Source organism: Sturnira hondurensis, unplaced genomic scaffold (assembly GCF_014824575.4).
Source record: "Sturnira hondurensis isolate 20B ecotype Veracruz unplaced genomic scaffold, ASM1482457v3 Scaffold0004474, whole genome shotgun sequence".
Lineage (NCBI taxonomy): Eukaryota > Metazoa > Chordata > Mammalia > Chiroptera > Phyllostomidae > Sturnira > Sturnira hondurensis.
In genome coordinates this window covers 1,528,201-1,551,751 of record NW_028077105.1, presented here as the reverse complement: position 1 = coordinate 1,551,751, position 23,551 = coordinate 1,528,201, and the positions used below count along the sequence as shown (strand labels likewise).

The 23,551-nt window shown below is 36.9% G+C and overlaps 1 protein-coding gene across 5 annotated transcripts in view; it reads right to left on the bottom strand.

Moving 5' to 3' along the window:
* REPS1 (RALBP1 associated Eps domain containing 1) overlaps positions 1–23,551 on the bottom strand; it is a 77,232-nt gene that overhangs the window by 32,473 nt on the left and 21,208 nt on the right. For 4 of the 5 annotated variants that reach the window (XM_037045629.1, XM_037045630.1, XM_037045632.1 and 1 more), the window contains exons 2-8: positions 7,889–8,012; positions 6,085–6,281; positions 5,805–5,958; positions 5,165–5,289; positions 4,487–4,649; positions 4,154–4,217; positions 1,812–1,966 (exon numbers count right to left, since the gene is read on the bottom strand). In XM_037045629.1, the coding sequence (XP_036901524.1) occupies positions 1,812–1,966; positions 4,154–4,217; positions 4,487–4,649; positions 5,165–5,289; positions 5,805–5,958; positions 6,085–6,281; positions 7,889–8,012 (982 nt within the window). The remainder of the gene's footprint in view (positions 1–1,811; positions 1,967–4,153; positions 4,218–4,486; positions 4,650–5,164; positions 5,290–5,804; positions 5,959–6,084; positions 6,282–7,888; positions 8,013–23,551) is intronic. The other variant, XM_037045631.1, reaches the window with a different exon arrangement.

Genomic DNA, 23,551 nt, shown 5'->3' with positions numbered 1-23,551 from the left:
CAAATGATCATTTATAAGTAGGCAAAGCAAATCTGAATATAATATTGTGTGGGCAAATGTTTAAAGAAATTTTAAAAACTATATAGATTATGTTGAAATGGGAAAATACTATCTGAGACTTTGATACCTTTAAAATTATAGTTAGAACAACAGTGTACATATACGCACAGGCAAAAAAAAATCAGACTAACTCTTCACTAAAAAGATCTAACAGGGGAAAAAAAGAAATACGCCCGGGAAAGAACTTCTACTTGAATCATCAACCTTAAAATTCAGGCAGCAGATCAAATTTACAAAAAAAAACCAAATTTTATTTAAATTAAATAAAAGGAAAAGAAAAGACTACATTGCAAAAGCCAGATTTACCAACCGATATGCGACAGATAACAGAACCAGACAAGTCTCTAGAAAATGACATATAACAGAATAAATTTGACTTATTAATATGGTACCAGTTTTCAAAGGATTAAAGTCACAGCAAAACTCTAGACATTGGACCTAATTTCTAAATCAATGGCATAGCAAGTCTGTAGCTATCAGAATTTCTTCCCTTTAGACTACTACTGAATAAACCAAAGTTCTTTTTGTTTATTTCTTAATTAGGTAAATCAAAGTACTTTGAAGCAAAATTACCCAACAAAAACACTAACATTTTAGCTCAAGTTACATGTTAACTGATGCCTAATAAGTACTTGAAATGATCAGGAAAATCCTAGGATTCTTACAGGATGTTTCTAAAAAACTAAAATCAACCCTAAAATTTTAAATTCACTTATTGGTTGACAACAAGTCAGTGTATAATTCAGGTCCTGAAATGTGAATGGTATTGAATCCACATTTCAGGTGGAGAAACAAAAAGGAAGTAATACAGTAAATGGTTAGAACTTGCCCAAGGTCACATGGGTAATTAGCAAAACTAGAAGCACATTCAGATTCCTGATGCTAAGGAGGCCATTTTCTTTTTGACAGTAATAGTCAAAAAGATTCCTAACATATAATTCAGGCAATAAAGTCAGATGATATGCAATTGTGGGTCAAAGAGATGCTGCCTAATAGATGAATGCCCTTTTGAGAGTTAAATTCTGTTTTAACTTCTCTTTTAGAAGTATAAAGTTCCTTCCATCATGTCTAAAGTGAATTCACATAGAAAAACCTAAGACAATTAATTTAATTTTAATGAGACTCTTTAAGAGTAGATTTCCTTTTAGTCATTCATAATTTTTTTAAAAGTACTCATTTTTTACCCCTTATATTCTTGTTTCCTTTAAAATAAAGCTGTCAGTAAATATGAGCATTTACAAAAGCATTCTTGTAAACATGATCAACAATGCAGCAATATATACATCAAACACAAAATTTCCAGATTTCTTTAGAGTCTGAAGAAATTGGCTTTTTAAAGGAAAATGCTTACAGATTGCAAATGTCCAAAGATAAGCCAGGCATTTCCCTTCAACAAATTAAGATGCATGAAATGGAAAAATGTTGATAATGAAGACTTCAGACAATATAAATACAATTAAAAGATGGCAAAATAAGACACTGTGAAATGCTCTTCAAATCTTAGTAAGTCACAAGTGTCAAGTAAAGTTGTGGCATATACTCTTTATTTTTGTTTAAAGCTGATTAAAGAGACAAAACATTAATCCAAGGTCAGGCTGTACATCTTACTCTAGCAGCAAATCTACATGCTCTTAACGAAATGTCTATGTTCTTAACCTAAGTTTTAACACCTATCCCTTGATTTTGCTTTGAGAACCAAGTGTTACTTATCAAGGCATGCAATCAGGTCTTTTCAGGCTCCTGGATCTTACCTGCTGAATCTTCCAAATCAATCAGTTTGGGCATTAAACTTTCAGGGAGTTTTTCTGGTAAATCATAGCCATTCTTCCTAGCAACTACCAGATGAAAAGCAGCACAAAACTCATCCAGTGTCAATGCTCCATCTTTATCAAAGTCTGAGAGTTCCCTAAAAGACAAACTTATCATGAATATAATCATATTCTTCTTCGGATCTCTTTATGTCTCAAAAAAAGAGAAATCCTTTCTCAGAAAAAGTGCAATCCATAACTTTAAAAATCCCACAGGTGGGAAGATATATAACAAAGCAAATGTAGCAAATTGTTAACTGTAGGATATAACCGTTCTTTTCTATACTCTTAAAATTTTCATAATAAAATGCTGAAAAAGAACCCCCAAAATAAGGTTGGCAAAAAAATGAACTTTAAACACATATGGGGCCTGTCCAGAAGGTATCCAGCCATGTCATACAAAAGACAGAGACATTTATAGGAGATTAAAAAAACCATTGTGCATGACACCTCAGTCCCCTTCAAAGTAGGCACCTTATGACCTCACACAGTTCTCCCAATCGCCATCGGCTGTCCCTTTGTATTTTGCCGACTCCCATCAGGGGTCTGAAATCTCTTCTCTTTGAAAGGTGATTTTAAAAAGGAAGAAGTCACAGGATGCTAAATCTGAGCTGCAGTGGGGCGGGGTGATGTGATGATTCACCAAAAAACTCTGCATAAGACATGATGCGTGAGCAGGTGCATTGTTGTGAAGAAGCTGCCAATCAACAGCTGCCCATAGCTGTGACCTTCTGAATCATCTGAATCGTTTCTGCAGAGGAATATTCAGACTTAATGCAAAATCTGATGCAGATTTGTTGCTCTACTCACTCAGTCATTTTTTTTAATAAAAGATTTTATTTATTTATTTATATTTAGAGGGGAAGGAGAGAGGGAGAGAAACATCAATGTATGGTTGCCTTTCGTGCGTCCCCTGCTGGTAGTTGGCCTGCAAGGAACCAGCCTGCAACCCAGGCATGTGCCCTGACTGGGAATCGAACCGCGATCCTCTGGTTCGCAGTCCCGCGCTCAATCCACTGAGCTACACCAGCCAGGGCCTCACTCAGTCATTTTGAATCAATGGCCACACAGTGCACATGCTCACTCAACAGTGTCTACTGCCCCCACTGGCTAGTACAATGAAGTTATCACTGTTCATGCGTGAGCATTCCTGTCCACTCTCCTTGGTTGCCAGGTCACACAGATGTCCCACAAACCAGACTTATTAATAATGGCTGCATTTTTCTGGACAGACCTTGTATGTATTTTTAGAAACCAGACTTAGTTGAAGTCAGGTTTATTTAATAAGTCAATAAAAATTTCCACAACTTTGTTTTTATTATTATTAAAGATCTACACATGCATATACTTTAAAGCACCCAATACAACTACAAAGCTCAATACAAAAAGAGAGCACACCCGCCCTCCAATTCCGCCATTTCCTAGATGCAGGTGCAACCATTTTTGTATTTATCACCTTAAATTATAAAGAACTCGAATATATTGCTAGTTCTTGATTTTTGGTGTTAGGCATTACCTACCTCCTACTATAGCACTCTACACTACTAAAAGTGCTATTAAAATTTAGACTATAAATATATTGATATAAAGTCGAAACAATGCTTGTGTTTATCTGACATTTTGTTTATTCTTTTTATCCTAACCTGAGGGCATGTTTAATAATTTTAGAGCGAGGGGAAGGGAGAGAATGAAACATCAATCAGTTGCCTCTCATATGCACCCCAACTGTGGACCAAACCCACAACCTAGGTACGTGCCCTGACTGGGAATCGAACTGTAACCTTTCAGTTTACAGGACAACTCCCCAACCAACTGAGAGACACTGACCAACTCTGATAATTGTTTTTAAAAAGTAATAAGTGATTATAATTTAATGACTAATTCCAACCATACAGCAACTATCTTAAGTCTGTATAAATGGGTGCTAAGCATTGTTCTCAAACTCATGGCTAGTATAGGACTTAATAAACTTGTTTAAATTCAAATAAAATAAACATAACCATGTATGAGCAAACTAACTTATTCCATACATTATACTAGCAACAAGAGACAGTTAATACAGCTTAAAGACTTCAGCATTTTTTAAAGAACTACTATACCAATATCACTTAATTTTGTTTCTAAAGAGTGAGAGAGAAGCTGGCTATTTTAAGGCCAATACTGAGTTAAGAACATTTTTGAAAAGGTTAGTGTGATAGTTTGTTCTTTTAATGTTAAAAAAATATACCTGCAGGAAACTCCTTTGAAACGACCCACATTACCCAACTAATATATACCACACTTACCATATATGAGAAAGTTCAAGAATAGGAAGCTTTGATTTTGTAAAAAACTCTTTAGCTGCAGATCCTGAAATATTAAAACAGTATTATTTAGCATTATTCTGAACGTAGAGATCCAAGAATAACATGTGTAAGTCTCAAGACCTTTTTCACTGAAAAAAGGTAACTTTAACATGTATATATGGCACGTTTTTGGTTTCTAGTGATTATAAGTTCTTTCTAGACAATTTGAAAATTATCTTTTATAATTTCTGACCAATAAAACCATGTCTTTGGTATTATGAAATTGAGACTTTGAATGTTCCCCTCTAGAAGAATTTGTTTTTAATAACTCACCTGGTATAAATCCATTTAGATCAGGCTGAATGGTTTTAAACTGGTTTACATAATACTGTCTTTGTTCATCTGTTATTTTCCAGGGATCATCATAACTACTGGATTGCCTACGAATCTCATTGGCAGTTGTAGCTGATGCTACAGTTCGTACTGTTGTCTGGTCCTGTAATGAAACAATTTCTCCTCAGTATGGTATCTATCTATACGATTACATGGACCAAGATTGCTAGGTTACTTATCTTTGAAAGTAAAACTTACTTTTTGTAGATGTTTAAAATATAAGAAGTCTTCACAAACTCATCAGCAAACCACAGATTTATAACCAGGTTATTGAATGTTTTTGGACCACGATTATATAAATGTGTAGAAATGACAGCAATATGTAAGCAACAGAAAGTTATGGAAATGTGCTAAGAAAGCCAAGCAAATATATTGCTGGATGCCAAAAACTTTCCAAAGTTCACTAAGGAATTAGAAAGAAAATCAGCCAGAACTTTTAGCGAAACATTTCAATGATAACAGACTTGAAAGAAAGGCATGGAGCTAAGTTTTGTTTTTTTAAAAAATAAAAGAATTAACTTGCGTTTATAAAATGTGCACAGCAAAATATAAAAACAATGCCTGCAGCAATACTCTGAATGAAGCAAATAAAAATGCAATACCAGTAAAATGTCACACCTGGACAGAAGCAGGATGCATGGGTAAAAGAGTACTGGTTGGTGGAGTATCTGCAAAACTGACCCAGTTTTCTTGAGGTGGAGGTGGGGAATGCCCTGACCACACTGCGTCACCAGCAGAAGAACCTACAGGCAGAATGGGTAAACATGCTGACTCACTTTTAAAGAAAAAAAGTTACCAGGCTTTTTATTGTAAACTCACCACACACATATTACATAAGTATTCTTTCAAGCTCTAATTTTGAAGAAATACTATTTTCTAAAAATGAAATCTTTTATGTCAATTTAAAATTAGCTCATTTAAATCTATTAAACTGTTATTGAGGTTTCCATGTCAATACTGAAACTAATATAATATATACCTAGTATCCTGGGAAATAATTATTTATACTCACTTCACCTTCAGAGAATCTGGTACGTATAAATTTTTTTTCTAAGCATCATAGGTAAATAAAAGTGATTACCACTGTTCAAAGTGATCCACATACTTAAAAATTTTCATAGTTGGTTTTTGCTTCTATTTAAGGCATTTAACTTATAATTAGACATTGTCTTGGAGGCAACTCTTAAAGAAATGTTATCGAGTTCCCTTCAATCTACACCTTTAATCAATGTATGTTGCCCCTAGAACTTCTAAATACCTGATTGTGCTTCACCAAAGGGAGACCAAAACGGCCCAGGTCCTGCAAGAGGCCTCTCACTATTTCCTCCACTGGGATGTCGGCTGTGCTTCCTCCATGTGTGCGGAGAAGCTGGTGGTGACTGCTGTGGAGAAACTACTGGAGATGCAGGTTCCTAGAATGAGTATTATTATTTTAAAATTTTAATTTCAAGGTAGCATGTTCATTATTAAGGCACTCAGTAACAGTTTCAGTGTAAGCATCTACACAGGATGTCAGCTGATGACATGCGTGTGACTACCTGCTGATCCGCAGACGTGCGAGACTGAACAGTGTCATGGCTCACGGATCCTTTTTTCACCTGTCCCCTTCCAGGTGGTGGAGGAATCACACCAGAATAAGATCCTTGATTTTCAGAATCTGAAGAGTATGAGGCTGCATGGCGAGATTCCTGTTCATTCTTTGAAGCAATAAATCTTGGCAGAGGAAGGTCCTTTACTGTTAACGGTGAAAACAATTATTACTTTAAAATAAATAATGAGTACATTAAAAACTGAAGTTGAGATGAATAAGATACGAGAATTTTATAAAAACTGATATAGACACAACAGACATAAAATGTGTATCATTATGAAATTTAGACCATTCCTTAGATTGTTAAGGGAGAGGATAACCAAGAAAGAAACAGCAACACCAAACTGTCCTTCTAAGAAGTTATAACAACAGCTCTATTGAATGTCCACTGCATGTCTAGTTCTATATACACACTTTATATTTACCTCATCTCATAACCATTAGAAACTTGCAAAGTCCCTACTTTACATGTGCAGAAACTGAGGCTCCAAGATGCCAGTCACTAACAGTAATTGACAAAATCTAAATCCAGCTCCGTCCAACCACCAAGCCTAGGCTGTTTCTACTCAACACTGATTCTCTAAAGTAGAATGTTAGAGTTCAAAGCAAAACAGAATATGTCACCAAATTTCAGACTAGATTAATCTAGACATTTTCACCGCAGAAATTCCTGAAACTATCTTACCATTCACCAAGGATACAATATAAACTGCTGAATCTATGAATTTAAGTCTGGCTTATTATTTCACTCCTACAGGCAGATACTCAATATTCAATTTTAAATGAAGAAGAATAAAAAACTTCTCTGCAGGTCAGTCAGAACTCATACTTGTAGACCAGAATAACACAGCAGCAGAATCACTCTTAGAACAAAATGTACTTCCGTCCACTATGACTACCTGCGTGGCTCCTGAGAATCTCCACACTAAGGGGGAGATTACACTAACTCAACAGTATGTAAAGAATTCAGATGACCTGAGAAAAAGTAAACTCTCAACACTAGAAGAACGATGTGCAGCAAACCAGAGGCCCCCAGTGAAAACATCCAACTGACTAATCAACTAAACTGGTACTGAAAACTGCTGTACTACAGATAATACAGTTTTCTCTTTCCCTTTCTCCCTATGAAAACTATAAAACTCCCTGCATTTAAATGCTTACAGTTTCCATCTACTTTAATATCAACACATGTTCAAATAATAGAAAAACTGATTACCCTAGGTGATACTTACACGGCAGTTAGATGCCTGTAACTAGGCCTTAGTCTGCCAATATTTTAGTACTATCAATCAGAATGTTTTGTTTAACTAATACTTTCTAATTCTATACAATGCTTCTCATAGTCTTCACAAACAAGAAAACAAAGTATAATGTTGCTTTATACTTAGTGAGAAAAAAATATAAAGAAAGAATATGAAGGTCACTGAAATTCACCACTTACCTTGATAAGATTATTCACCTAAATTCTAAGCAATTCTTAATAAATTTATGCTATAAAAATCACCATTTTAATAGTTTTATATAATTAAATATATATGAAGTACACTTATGCCATAATATTTAAGATAAATGCTTTTGAATAATCACAAATTTGAAAAAGTATGGCGGTGAGAATAAAGTCAGGACACTTCTTCACTCAAGGTCACAAATGCCACTATCATATCAGAAAGACTCAACATTTGTAGTGATTTTACTTCATCTGTGATCAGAAGTCTAGTTTTGTTTCAGTTACTAATGTATTCCATATTTACCTGTATTAATACTTTCCACTCTTAAAGGGAAACCAGACTGGGCCACAGCTACAAGTTTCAAAGCAATGTAGAACTGACTTCTTCCAAAATAACCAAGTCTTGTTGCACCACAAAGCTCCATAATCTGTAAAAGAACACAAGGTAATATAAGATTTATGACTGTGATTATCTAACTTCTGTTGATAACTTCTCCAAAAATACATAGCTGACATATTACTCTCAACTTGATGACCTACTTCCTCAAGTGTCAGGTTTGTTGGAAAACAAAAAGGCACTGACCTTAAATGAGCAGGTTATTGTTCTCCTACTTATTAAAATCGATGTGAGAAGCAATTTTATTTTATTAGGGTAACTTTTTTATAGGAGTCATATTTTTAGAAATAATGTACCATCCATACTTCTTCACAAACACTGTGCATACAACAGGGCCATGCAACTGACAAATTATTTTGCAGCCATTTAAAGTAAAAGTTATAAAATCATATATTAAGTGGGAAAAAGACAGGACACATTTGAAAACACATAAATGCAAATTTGAAAATAACCAGATATACAAAAATTCTATCAGCAATTTTGTTCAGTGAGATCAAGGGTAGGACTTTTTCTTATTTTCAGTACACCAAAAGGCTGGGGGTTTGATTCCCAGTCAGGGCACGTATCTAGGCTGTGGGTTCAGTCTCAGGTCAGGCTGTGAATGGGAGGCAACCAGATGATGTTTTCCCTCCTTGCATGAGTGCGCGCGCTCTCTCTCAAACTCTCCCTACCTTTCTCCCTGAAATCAATAAACACTACATAAATTCCTTTGAAATTTTTAAAATTTGTTTAAAAAACCAAGGAGGATAAAGAGGCAGGTTTATATTATGGGAGCTATGAGGAAAAGGAGGGTGAGACAGTTAGGAAAGGAAGGGCACACACAGCCTTGTAGGCTCTGTAGGCATTTTGTTAGGATTATTGTCCTTATTCACTACGCTTTTCTGCCCACTTGATACCCCTTAAGAAATCATTACACATCTTAGATGTTTTGGTTTATAAAGCAAAGCATCTACAATATGGTAGGTATATGTTAGCTACGGGGCGAACCTAAAAGCAAACATATGGTTTATTTAGCTTTGTTACATCTGTTCCAGGGGCCTGGGGGACACTCAGGGAGAGAGAACAGTTAGACATGCAGGGGGAGTGTCCAGAAGGGAGTGAGCTATAGAAATGGGCTCCATACTTGGGAAGTAGATGACAGGTGATGACTGCACCTGGGGCAGGACTGAGGTTACCTGCAAGCCCAGAGCAGTGAAAGGAAATGCCAGAGAACACTGAAAGCTAAAAGGCACAAAGAAGTCCACAGAAAAGGCAGGAGGAAAGTACCAAAAAGAGAAGCCAAGTAAACTTATCACAAGAACAAAATAGATAAAATGAACTATGGAATAACCATATAAGAAAACTATACAGCCTCTAAGACTCACTGCTTATAGTATTAATGTTATTTTTAAAAGGCAGTGTATAAATCTAATTACAATTTCCTTTATACAAATATAAATGGTAGTGAATATGCCAGTATTTATGTCTGGGTGCTGAGATTAAGGGATATTTCTGTTTTCACTACATGAGTCTATAGTTATTGCAGTGCTACCAAAAGAAATTATCATTTGCTCAGAAAATTGATAAATAATTTATAAAAAACAGAAATAGTGGGACCAATAAACAAGGGAGAAAGTATACTCTGTATTTTGTAATTAGGAGGTTTTTGCTACTTGCATAGAGATATGACAGGGTAAAATAGTTTGCAATGAGTTAAGGAATGAACAGAAAGAATTTAAGTGGAAAGACAGGTACCTGAATAGGTTAAGATGCTTGGTTCTGAAAGAAAGTTTGGGAAGGTAATATTACTTCTCCCTAAATCTCAGAACTAGTCAGGGGAAGAGTTGACACTAGAAACCAGGTCTTTTTATTTCAAACACAACACTCTTTCCAGAGTGGTTGGAGAGCAAGGAAGCACACTACCAGTCTACGGCATCACACATGACGAAATTTTAAAAGTCTGTATGCCAAAATTCCACCCCAGGAAGCACGAAAAGAAATTTGAGTACAAGGGGGAACAAAGGGTAATGGAAAAAAATTAACTAAAGTTTTTCAAAAGACAAAGAAAAAGTTTGAAAAGGGAGAGGAAAAGGGCTTGAAAACAGTATTTGCAGTTGTTTTTCTACAACTGCTCCAGCTGTACCAGCTAAAAAACTCACTTTGTGGCCCAAGTCAGGCATGTGTCTCACTGAGTATCTCCCCAAGCTACACCAACTGCAGAGGCCACAAACTCTTGAGAGCAAGAGAAAGGAGGGCCCTGGCCTATGCAGCTCAATTGGTTGGGTGTCTCCCGCCAAGTGAAAGGTCACAGGTTCAATTCCTGGTCAAGGCACATGCCTGGGCTGCAGGTTAGGTTTCCTGACGATATGCATGGGAGAGGCAACCAATCAATGTTTCTCCTTCTCTTTCTCCCTCCCCGGATTTAAATAAATAAACAAACAAACAAATAAATACATAAAAAAGTATTTTTGGAGAAAAAAGGAGAGGGAGGAGGAAAGGAGCTGTGCCATACAATTTACAAAATTAATCTCTGATGAAATCAAAAGATTTTAGAATCAAGAAGTCAGACTTATCATCACAATCTTGTGAATTAGACAAAATGTGTCACTGAAGAAATATCTGGAAAAAATTCCTAAAGGCAAAACTGCAGGACCAAAGTATTTGTATATTTGAAAATGCAACAGCTATCACCAACTGCCTTTCAAAAAGGTTACTGAGGTTCACCCTCCCACTGTCAGTTGAGAGTGCTTGTTTCTCATCTCCAGTAACTTGAAAAACCACCCAAACTTGTATCACTGGCTTGCTGTTTTGCAGTTCTGTATAGCTAACTTAGACCTGTTTTTAATGACTTTAGCATTATAATATCTAAATATCTGATAAGGTTAGTTTAGCTCTCTAATTTTTTTCTTATTTAGAATTTTCAAGGCTATTCTCATATTATTCTTCCAAATAAATCCTTAGAATTATGTATCAAAATAAACTGAGGTTTTAACTGGGATGACAATTTATTTACAGTCATATGCCTAACTTTAACAAGACAACTTCTAGTGTGTGTTATCACTAAGCATGATAGTAGTATAAACACTCTCCAATTGCTTTGTCATATTAAATAACTACTCAGAAGTTCCACTCTTCTACGAATTTTGTTTTTGTTTTTTATCTTCAAAAACCACAAAGAGGTGTTAATTTTACTTTGTGCATACTTGGCAGAAAACTAGATCATAATGTTTCTCTTTGGTCTACTAATACTAATAATTCTACTAACAGAGTTCCTAACATCAAACCATTCTCTTTGATTCCTGCCTGAAATGAATTCCATTTAGTCATGATGTATTACTTTAAAAACAAAATACTAATAAAATTTTAAGCACAAGTCTAAAAAGATTAAGCTTTAAAATAAAATAAAAAAGCCTATATCTAGAAGGTTTGGAATTGGTGTTATGTTGGCTTTGTAAACAGAACTAGCGAGCTTTACTTTTTTTCCTCTCTGGTCTGAAATACTTTAAATAGATTAGCAACTATATGTTCCTTAAAAATGTGTTAAGAATTCACCTATAAAAGAACACATGGACAAAAACAAGGGGAGGGGTGGAAATGGGAGGGAGGTGGGGAAGGATAGAGGAATGGGGAGTAAAAGGCAGAAAACTGACTTGAACAATTAAATTTTTAAAAATAAATTAAAAAAAAAGAATTCACCTATAACACAGGGTGGACATGTACATCTTTGACACGTGTCTCCACATTATTCAATGTTATTTGGTATACACCAGGTTTTCTATCTCCAAAATACATAGTAATTTCCTAGAAAATCATTTATCACCTCTAAATTTTCATATTTACTATTAGCTTAGCCTATTATTCAAAGTAGTCTCATTGTTTTAATGCTCTCTCCATGGTAATTTCACCTTAACCTAAGTTTTGTGTATTTGTACACAAGCTCCTCTTTCTCTGCTCCAGCGAAACCACCTGAACTGTTGGGCTACAGAATCCCAGGCGCCTTCCACCAGATTCTGACTTAACGAGGAAACCCAGCTAGTGGTGGCTGGTACACCGCTGACAGTTACTACAAACGATTAAGCTTTATTTTATTAACATTATAAATTTACATGCTCCTGGAAAAACAAATGAAATAGTACTTAAAGATACAGAATGAAAAGTGCCCACACTTCCCATCAGAAATAACAATTCCTTTCCATATACTCTTCCAATTTTTCTACATGTATATAAATACATGAGTACACATATGTCATATACACACTTTTTAGAAATACAGGATCATACTAGATATTTTTTCACATATTACTCAAACATGTTTTTATATCAGCATACAAAGTTCTCTTTGATTATTTTTTACACAGCATTCCATTGCACAGACATACCTATTACAAATTAACTAATCCCCTACTGATGATGGAAATTTAGGTTTTTTTCCAGCTTTCCATTAGAAACAATTTAAAAATAATCTTATACATCTATTTTTGCACACTTTTACAACTGTGGAACAAATATCCATAAATGGAAGGTACTTTAAAATATACCTACTCAAGTACTACAAACTGAAGGACTGGAACAGTGACTGCCTGGCTGCCTGGTCTAAACACGAGAGAAGTCAGTGTCATTCATTTTACTGGCTTCACAAAACTTCACAAAGGTATACATACCAGCCCTAAATAAGCCAGACTGATTTCTCTACTCTGTTCCATAATACTTACCAAATAGTCACTGACATCTAGGAAAATAAACTAGACTGCAGTCCACTTGAATACCGATAGAGATCAAGGTGCCTAGGGAATTGTTCTGTATCATTCACACAGCACTTGAGCAAGTTATATAACTTCTACAGTCCCTCAGTTTCCCCACATGTAAACTGGCAAAATATACTACCTCATACTGTTCCTGTGAGGATTCAGTGAGTCTGTAGTTAATAAAGCACTTTAAAAGCACTTCTTTATTACTTTCATCATATGTACTTTCTACCATCAGCGTCTTTTCAGAGACTAAGTCATTCTTGAAAAGCACATTTTCTTCAGAGCTGAGAGCTAATGCCTTTAAGTACCAAAGTAGGATTTATTATAGTTTTTGACAAAAAGTACTCTAAAATCAAGGATGCTCCTGCGCCTTAAGCATTTTTGAACTTCGGATTAAGACAATACACTGAGCACTGGAATTTATCCTCTGCCATCAGGAAGCTTATGAAAATGACACAAGGAATAAATCCACAAAAATAAGGGAAAGGGAACCAAAAAGCTGACGAGAAATGCCAATAAAATTTAGCACTCAGAAAACAGATGGAGCCATACCTAATACAGTAAGGTGGGAGAAATTAGTGTCAGGAATACTTATGGGAAAGAATCAATTTGCCCCAGAAAATTTAGGGCCTCGTCCCAAAAATTCAGGTATGACTAAGGGCGCGATTGGGGCAGAGATAAAGATCCTTATTTCTGCAGCTGCTCGCTGAATAGTAACAATCAGACTGCACCCTCTGAGTAAAATCAAACAAAACACTGGAAGTTGTACCTCTAAAAAATGAAAGGTCAGGGAAATACACAAGGAGGGTTGATGTAGATAGGAGCTGTTGCCCCAGAGAAAAGCTTCTCTTTCCAGCATGTAGTCATCCAGCTCGAGTCAGCACGCAGCCCGCCCCCAACGCGGGGCAGCAGCCTTCTGAGCTGCGACGCCGCAGCACCTACAGAGCCGGGTCAGTTTTCTAATGGCTCATTAAGTCTGAACATGTACCAAAGATCAACAAACAACTGAGCAAAACTAATAAAATGAAAGAGAACTGCCCAATTTACAAACAGGAAGAAAAATCTCTAAGAAGAAAGATGTAATTCAGGAATGAAAGAACACTTAAAAATACTCTAATGAGTATCCTCTGACAGATTTTAGGCGATACTGCAGCCATAAAACAATAACGGGATACTACAAAAAAGGAGAAAGAGAATAGGATGTATGGAAATATATAAAGCTCAACAGAAATACTAGAAGTTAAAAATAAAAATTTCTCCAGAAGTAGGAAGGGAAAGATGAATTGGAAAATGTAAGAGAAAAGAACCAGAGAAAACAGAATAACTACATTTTAATTAAAATGAAGTCTGAATTTTAATTAAAATGCAGAAAAAAGAGTAATAATTCAAGAACAAGAGTTTTCCCCAAAGCTAAAGGACAAAAGTTTCTCATATTGAGAGAGTATACTGAGTGCTCAGCACAATGGGTTAAAGAATTCCTAAACACGTTTCTGCGGAACTTCAGATAAAACAAAGATCCCAAAGCGCACCAAGAGTAGACTTAGGGCAGGTGGATAAAGGGGGGAGACACTTAACACTTAAGAAGTATTAACTTAACTGGAATCACACTTCTTATCAGTAACACTATCAGAAAACAATGAGGCAACATCTTCAAGGTACTAAGAAAAAATTATTTTCAATCTAGAATTCAATATCCAAACTACCATGAAGAAAGATGATGGAAAGAACAGACACTTTAATAAATGCAGAAACCTCCTATGAACTCTTACTTGAGAAAATATTTGAAGGTGTTATTCAGCAAAATTTGGAGACAGAGCATCCAGGAAAAAGTAAAATACATACCAAGAAATCTGGGAAATAAAGTTAAGGGTGGCAGCTGTGAAAGAAAATTGGGCCAAGTAGCAAGCATGACAAGTTCAAGGGGCTACTTAGGAAGCCTAACACTGAGTGACTGAAAGTAACTGTTACTGTCAGTAATGAGTTAGAAAAGGGGAGCAAATGGGACTCAGACGTTGAGCTTAGTAAAATGGGAAGCATGAGCTTGTCTGCTTCCCAGCCAGGAAGCTACATCTTCATCTTCCAGGGAATTACAGCATTGCTCTACCAATGGGATTAACACTTTTCTCCCCCCACTGTGGTACCAGATTGCCAGGTGGGAATAAGGGAAAGCAAGCACCTAGCAATAGAAGTGAAAATAGAGCAGAGGATGGTGCTAGACCAATGAGGCCTGTCAATCTAGCCTGGGGAAAGAAAGGATTGGTTGGGAGGTAAACCAATCCAAAGCCTGCAAAAGCTTGGGAAGCAGATTGATTATTCTGAGAAAGCATCTGGTCCATCCCAAACCCAAGCTCCTGGCTATAACCCACGGGAACAAAGAACTGTTTCTTGCTCTCCCACTAGTGAAAGCATTCACCCTGTTTATTCGTGCCCTCTCATGCCTGGAAACATGGGTCTAACAGCTGGAGAAGGTGGCATGGGCTCCAAAAGGACAAAGTTTTCTCTCTGTCTCTCCCACCCAGTAATGTGCTCCTCTCTCACCCAGTAATGTGCTCGCCCTGTGCACTCCCACCTTCTCTCTCCATAAACGTGTGGCCTTAGCAGCAGTATAGTCAGCAGCCACATGGACTGTGCCACTGGAGCAGATGGGAACAAGCTAAGCTACCTGTATGGGGTCTGAGCCTGCAGGCTCCAAAAGACTAAGCTTTAATATGAAGCAAAAACTCTGGCACTGGCCTTTGTGTTGGCCTTGCTGAGGACTCAGGGTAGACTTTTTCCATGGCGGGGCAGAGGGAGATGGGACACTAGAAACCCAGGGCACAGTTTCTATTTCTGCATAGATAAACCATGCCACACCACAATCTTCTGTCTGTGGGTCTTTGCGATGCTTTCCTTGTGATCCCATGGAAGATCCTAATTTCCATCAACAACAAAACCACACAGGACGATCTGATCATAAATTCCTAACTTGGCAGGTCATGGTGGGTAGTCACGCCTGAAGTCTGTACTTTTCTTAGTAAAAAGGGTAATTTTTGCCTTAACAATGGAGCATTCTGTCCATTGTTTTTGTGCATCTAGGTTAACACACCTCTGAAATACCAGAGCAACCTTTTCCAGACCCTCCGGAGGAGGTATAACCACCTTCACCAGACTCCCCACTGTTACCTTGTTGCCTGTATACCATCTTTACTTACTGTACATGTTAAATGTTAACTTTCCTGTGCCCACAAATGTTCTGCTTTTTATCCTTTCCCGGAGATTTCCCCACTTTGTTTTCTCCTGTCTCCTTAATCTACCAATGGATTTCATGTAACCTTCCTTTGTTTTTCTCCTTTGATTCTAAATGTATAAAATTAACTGCAAAACTGTCATTCTCCAAAGCATTTTCTCAATCTGTTCATATGTTCCTTCCAGAAAGGTCCTTAATAAATGCTTATAGAATTATTCTATAGGGTTTGGATGTTACTGGCCTAGAGAACAACCAGTCCAAGGTAAGAGTAAAATGACAGAAGGTTCCAGGAGGAAGCCTGCAGAAAAAAATAGAGGGGGAGAAATGAATGAAGGCAGATGGTACAAGAAAAACAGAAAGGCAACTGAGAAACTGCAGTGGAAATAGCTGTTTAAGAATGTAATCATTCAGTACAATACCTGGACGTAAGGTAAAAATATGTATATTGTCATAATGTAAATATTTTGTTTACTTTCAATTTTTAGACTCAACCTTAAGACAAAACATACTAAATAATTATGAATTATGGCTATAGAACATGATGCAAAAATGCTATCAATATTAAGTATGTTAAAGTGTAGCTAACAAGTTGAGAGAAGGATAAAAAATGAAAAAAAAAAGACATGGGCTTCTGGTATGTTTTAGCCCATAAGAACTTTACAAGTTGACACTCCATCCTAATAAGTAAAAAGCTGAACAAAATGAAAAATCAAGAACTCATCTTAGATCCATAAGAGAATTGAGGGTGTGAACCCCAAGAAAAAAGACATGTACTAAGAAGGGCTCCTGGTGGCTAACTAGACTCAAATTTTAAGAACAGAGCCTAGCAACCATTTCTGCACAGGAGCCTCTCACACAAACTGCACTTCAGAGAAGCTGACACTGGACTGCCTGCCTGTACTGTTGCTGCCACCTGAGCCAGCCCTTCTAAAAAAGTTCCTGGAATCCTTTTTCAAGCCACAGGACTGAGGCTTTCCCCATCCAATGGGAGCTACATGGCTCCAGAAAAATCAAAGTGGCTCTATTCTGACCAATCAGGACAGTGTCTTTCGAACCAATCAAACTGCCAGAATTTGGAGTCCTCAAATACGGACAGACCAATCAGGTATCAGGGGCAGGGAGTTTTGTCCAGATAAGCCAGGTCCCCTCTGGCTCCGAGGGCACACTTCTGCTTTCTGCTGAAGACTGGAGATTTGTGTATCCCTGGCTGAGCTGAAACACCAAAGATGTTTTATCACGGAACAGTGCAGTGCAAAGCAGACCTGCACAGATCACAGCAGAGCAGGCCATGGAGGAAAAAAGCAGAGCTGTCTAGATGGAAAGGGGCTTGGACTGAGAGCTGCCTCACTGCCATGCTGTTTTCACAGCCATGCTGTCTAACTGGGAATCCCTGCTGGCGTTGAATTAGCACCAACAACCATGGGTAGACAGGTCATAGAGCAAACTGCTACCCATTACCCCCCACCCCAAACTGGAGGTCAAGAGAAAGCAAATACAGAGACTCACCACTTACTTGAAGAAAACCCATCAGCGTTGTGAAAAGTAATATAAACAGAGCCACTCTAAACTGACATTAGAGCTGCCATCCCAGAGAAACTACCTTAAATGTCTTTGAAGGGAACCAAAGCTTTGCCATCCTGAAGCTGCCTTCTGGGATACTGACTTGATTCTGACGTATAAAACAAGTGGTAAAACTGCCACTTTCTGGAGCACTTTCTCAATCCACTGAGATTTTGCTTCTCAGCAATTGTCCGGTTAGCTCAAATAAACTCATAAAAATTCTCTACAGGTTTGGATGTTTCTTACATCAATAATATAAATAATGTAAAACTATAAATCTCTCAGAAGATAACACAGGAGAAAACCTAGATGGCCTGGGATATGGCAATCAACAGATACATCAACAAACACATAAATCATGAAAGAAAAAAACGGTCATCTGGATTTCTGTGCTCCAAAAAATAGGGTCAAGAGAATAAGAAGTCACAGAATGGAAGAAAATATTTGGGAAAGACTCACATGAAATCTGGAAAGCTGGCAACACCAAATGCTGATGAGGGTATGGAGCAACAAAAACTCTCATTTACTGCTGGTGGGAATGGAAAATGGTGCAGCCAGTTTGGTGATTCCTTACAAAACTAAACATACTCTTATCATATAGCAATCATGCTCCTAAACTTATATCCACACAAAAACCGTTTCATAGAAGTTTTATTCATAATTATCGAAACTTGGAAAAAACCAAGATACCTTTCTGTAGGTGTGACTGGTACAGTCATGCAGTGAAATGTTATTTAGAAGTAAGAAGAAATGAACTATCAAGTCATGAAAAGACCATGGGGAACCTTAAACGCACATTACTAAGTGAAAGAATCCAATCTGAAAAGGCTATCTACTGTATGAGTCCAATGATATGATATTCTGGAAAAGACAAAACTATGGAGACCAAAAAAATCAGTAGGAGAAGGCACAGAGGATCTTTAGAGCAATAAAAATACTCTGTATAATACCATAATGATGGATATGTGCCATTATACATCTGTCCAGACGCCAGGTTGTACAAGACCAAATGTGAACCCTAATGTAAATTATGGACTTTGGATGATTATGATGTGTCAATGTAGGATCATCAGTTTTGGCAAATGTACCACTCTGGTAGAAGTTATGCATGTGGGGGGGGAGGGGTACTTGGGAACTCTGTACCCTCAGCTCATTTTTGCTGTGAATGTTAAACTACTAAAGTCTACTTAAAAAGGGGGGGGGGGCATGGGCTCAACAGACATTAACAGGGCAAGAAATAAATGAATAGTGTGAACCGTAAGAAAGGAATTAAAAATAACAAAATGTGGGCAAGAGAGGAATAGAGAAGTAACTTAATAAAATCCTTATTTACCTTAGCAGAATAATGTATAAAATTGATAAGCCCAGATAAAGTGGGGTTTTAAAAAATGTATGAAAGCAATCATCAAAGAAATGGTTGAAAAGGTTCAAGGTGGTTTCTATAAGAAATGTTGAGCATTGGAAAGGTAAAGGAGGAAAGGAACTGTTGCTTTTTATATAAACCCTTAAAATCTTTGATTTTTTAACCATGTGTAGATACTATTTTTATGAAAATCAAAAGCATATGCTTTTAAAAAGTATATTAAGCACAGACTCATATATTTCCAACCATGTAGGTTTTTATAAACAAATTATGTACTTAGGGACTTTCTGAAAAAGTAGAATATTTTTCTTTCACCAAATAAAATAATGCTACTTAACAGTTTTTGTTTGGTTCTGTCCTTTCTAATGATTTGTGACTTTCCCTCATTGCCACGGTTCCGTGCCTTGCTCTATCAGCAGCCCTTCCCACTGCTGCCTTCTGCCTTGTATACTATAGATTAGAAATAGAACCAACCTTTTAAAACTGTACAAAGTAAAAATAAAGTTCTTTAAAAAAATAACGTGAGGAGTTCTCCAATAAGCAAAGTATTGGGTTAGCAAAAAAGTCAGTTTAGTTTTTTTCCTGTAAACTAAAAGACACTTTATAATTTTCACCAACAACTTTATTGATCTGGATAGTTTGAGTAAGTTGGCTATCTCCTGCTATTGCCTTCTAGTGGGTGGAGGCCAGGGGTGCAGCTAAACATCTCCCAGTGCATAAGGCAGCCCCACAGCAAAGAATTATTTGGCCAAAATGTCAACAGTACCAAGAAACTTTGCAAACCACTTCTGACACATTCAATCAGTCACAGCACCTTCTCCACACACTGCGCAAATCTTTTTTCTGCATTTCAAGTTGCAGGTTTACCTTTCTGAAGTAATAAAGCTTAATACACCAAAAATGTGGCATATTTTCTTCCACCTTCAGTATTAAAATGGTTGCACCAAAAATTCACCAATGTTGATGATTTTTTAAAATGCATGCTGATATGACAGCTGTCACAATACAGTCTAACAGAATTGTTTTGAATGAAGTTAAAGACAAATAAGCACTACTAGAGCCATCATACAGAAAAAAACTAAACAAACTTTTTGGCCAACCCGATACAAAAGTATCATTCTTTACTTCCAGGTATAAGAATATGATGGTGGTAGTGGTGGTGGTTGGGGCAAGGGTTAACGTTTATTGACACACAGAATATTAAACACAGTGCTAAAACTCCACCTGGTCCCTTAGAATCCTTAAAAGTAATGGGGCAGAATTGGTATTATTATTATGATTATATAGAGGAAGAAAGAGAACCAGCCTGGCCAAGTAATTAAGGCCAGAGTATCCAACAAAGTACAGAGCTGTAATTTAAATTTATGCCTGTAAGCTCCTACTAAAACATGTTGTACATTGTTCTTTTCCCAGGACAATGTCTGCTTCCTCTGTAAAAGTATCATCAATAAACTGTAAGGCATGTCTCACAGTCCAGGGTAGAGGGAGTGCTAACAACAATAAAGGTGTATGGAAGTTATTTCTTATTTGAAGTAAGGGGACCTAAGTAAAGTGGTTGCCAAATTAGATATTTGGGTTTAAATACATAAGCTGAATCAAATATTAAGAACTCAAACCCCACTCTGCCAAACAAAACAAATGATATATTGAAATTATAGATAATACTGAGAATCACCCCAGCAAGCCATTAATATTCTCTCCAAAAGGAAATTTTATGAATTTAATATAACAAAATAGACCTATAATAGACCTTCCATTTATAGTCATTATCAAGTTACAAATGAGGTGACTCAACTGAACTGATTTTAATTGGCATTCTTCAGTTTAAGTGGGACTGGGTCAGTGAATATGTTGACTGTATTTTTTTGGTGGCTTAAAAGCCAGGGTAGGCCCTGGCTGGTGTAGCTCAGTGGATTGAGCACAGGCCTGCGAAGCAAAGGGTCGTGGGTTTGATTCCCATCCAGCCACATGCCTGGCTTGCAGGCCAAGTTCCTCAACGAGGGGCATGCAAAAGGCAACCACACATTGATGTTTCTCTCACTCTCTTTCTCCCTTCCTTCTTGTCTGTCTAAAAATAAATAAAATCCTTTAAAAAATAAAATAAAAGCCAGGGTAGTTTGGTCTACCTATATGCACAACACTGACTAGCCAGTCAGTGTCACTTTTATTGTTCCATTAACTTAGACTAGTCTCTACACTTCTCCACGACTCATTAGCTTTACCAACATGGGGATACTTGTAATGGACAGAAATTAGAAAAAGCATGGAACAATTATACTGGGTACCTACTATTAGGAAGGCTATTTACTTGTTATCCCACTTAATGCTCACAACAATCTAATGTCCGCTACCATTACCCCCAGATCACAAAAAAGGACACTGAGGCTCACTAGTAAGTGGCAGGGCCACAATTCAAAGCCAAGTTAGGCCACCACCTGAGTCCAAAGCCTCTCTGTTCCCAGCTGTCTCCAAGGCAAGCTAAGCAGAACACTGAATATTGACTGTTCACAGAGCAGTAGTTCCCAAATGTATTTGAAAAGATATCAATCAAGTTAAAGGGTCTGTCATCAAATATGTTGAGATACATCATAGTCCCCCTGGAGATATCACAGTGCATTTTTTAGCCCATGAACACCCCAAAATTCCAGGTCAGATGCTCTATATAACACCTTTTGGGAATCAATGTTGCAGACTCTAGAAATGACAGCCAAAAAAAAAGAATGAAATCTTGCCCCACCGGGTGGCTCAGTTTGTTGGAACATCATCACATGCACCAAAGGGCTCAGGTTCGAGCCCCAGACAGGGTAAGTACAGGAGGCAACAGACTGATGTTTCTCATGTTGATATTTCTTCCCTCCCCACAAAAGTCAGTAAACATATCCTTGGATATTTTTAAAAAAAGAATGAAATATTGCCATGTGCAGCATGATTTGGACCCAGAGGCATTGTGCTGAGCAAAATAAGTCAAAGACAAATTCCATATGATTTCACTTATATATGGAATCTAAACACAAAACAAATCAAAAAATAAAATAAATGAACAAACAAAACAGAAACAAAATTATAGATACAGAGACCATTTTGATGATTTCTAGATGGGAGAGGGGTTGGGGGAAATTCAAAAAAGGTGGAGGGATTAAGAAGTAGGAATTGACTGTTACAGAATAGTCACAGGGATGCAAAGTACAGTACAGGGAACACAGTCAATAATATTGTAATAGCTATGTATGGTATCAGATGGGTAGGTACCAAGTTTATTGGAGTACTTGCTTCATAAACTATATAAATGTCTAATCATTAAGTTGTACACTTTAAACTAATATAACATGGCATGACAACTATAAATTAAAAAAGAAAATACTTAAAAAAATAATTTTTTAAAAAAGAATACTATTACATGTAACAAAATTTTGTAAAATACTGTTTTCCAAAATGTAAAAAAAAAAATGAGTGAGAAGAGTACATTATTTTATATATATGCCAATTTCCCTAATGTCTGTTCAGCTTAGGAGAAGGTTCCTGTATCTGTTTGTTTTAGACTCACTGCAGTATGTTCTTTTGTTTGACATGTAAGCAGACACTCCCACCTCACACAGACATGTCCCAGAGAACAGGACTGTTCAAAGAGCCTTTCCAGTAACTCTGATACTACTTTTCGATGCCACAACAGAAGTGAATGAGTGGTAGCTGCTTAATGGCTAGCTGCAATATGGAATGTGAAGCTACATCAGTAACTTTTTTGCATATTCTTACATTAAAATCATTGGTATCTGGTGAACTACACTCTGCATTGGTCATTTCTAAACTCTTGGTTCATGGACTTATGAAGATCTTCCAAATATTGACACATTTCATTTATAAAATATTTTAAAGTCACATTGTTAATATCACCACTGATCTCACTGAAAAGTCATTAAATACTGGAAAGTAGTGAAACCCATTCCTACCAACAAAAGTTTTCCAAAATCCTAATTTTTGCCAGAAAGCTGTGGTTTTATCATTAATAACAAACAAGTTTTTTCCTTTAAGTGACAGGCATACTCTCCTCATTTTCAAGAAGATGTCTGTCCAATCCCAAGCAAGTTGTTCCTTGAAGAAAAGGATGTACCATTAAAAAAGACTGGATACTACAGCTCACAACTCAGTAAATACTTTTCCTCAAGACAATCTTCATACTTCAGAAGTGCTTCAGTATGCAGAAGTGCTTTATGCACACTTCCTATTTCACCTCACAACATAACAAAAAGACATATGCTTAAGGGTTAATATTTAATAAAATTAGTGTCTTCTACACACATAACATTCTTAAGTGAAATGGCTTCTTTACTGCAGGGCGGTATAGCGTGTACGTTACCAGTACAGTTTGGTGACACTGCGTTGATTTGTGCTAAAGGAAGCAGTACTTTATCCACCACTACCTTTGCATTATCAATGCAAATGTCATTCAGAAAAAGAGGTAAACAACATATTACCATTATGAAAATAATTTTGACCTCACAGATCAGGAGTCTGTAGACCAAACTTTGAGAAATGCTACTATAGGGAATACCCACTTATTCTACAGAGTGAAATCAGAATACAGTGTTAGGAGGACCGCTTGCTTTGATGCTACTGCTATATATTACCTTCCCTAACGCAGCCACTGAAACACAAAGACTCCAGGTGCAAGTAACATAAGTGAGTGAAGCCGGCCA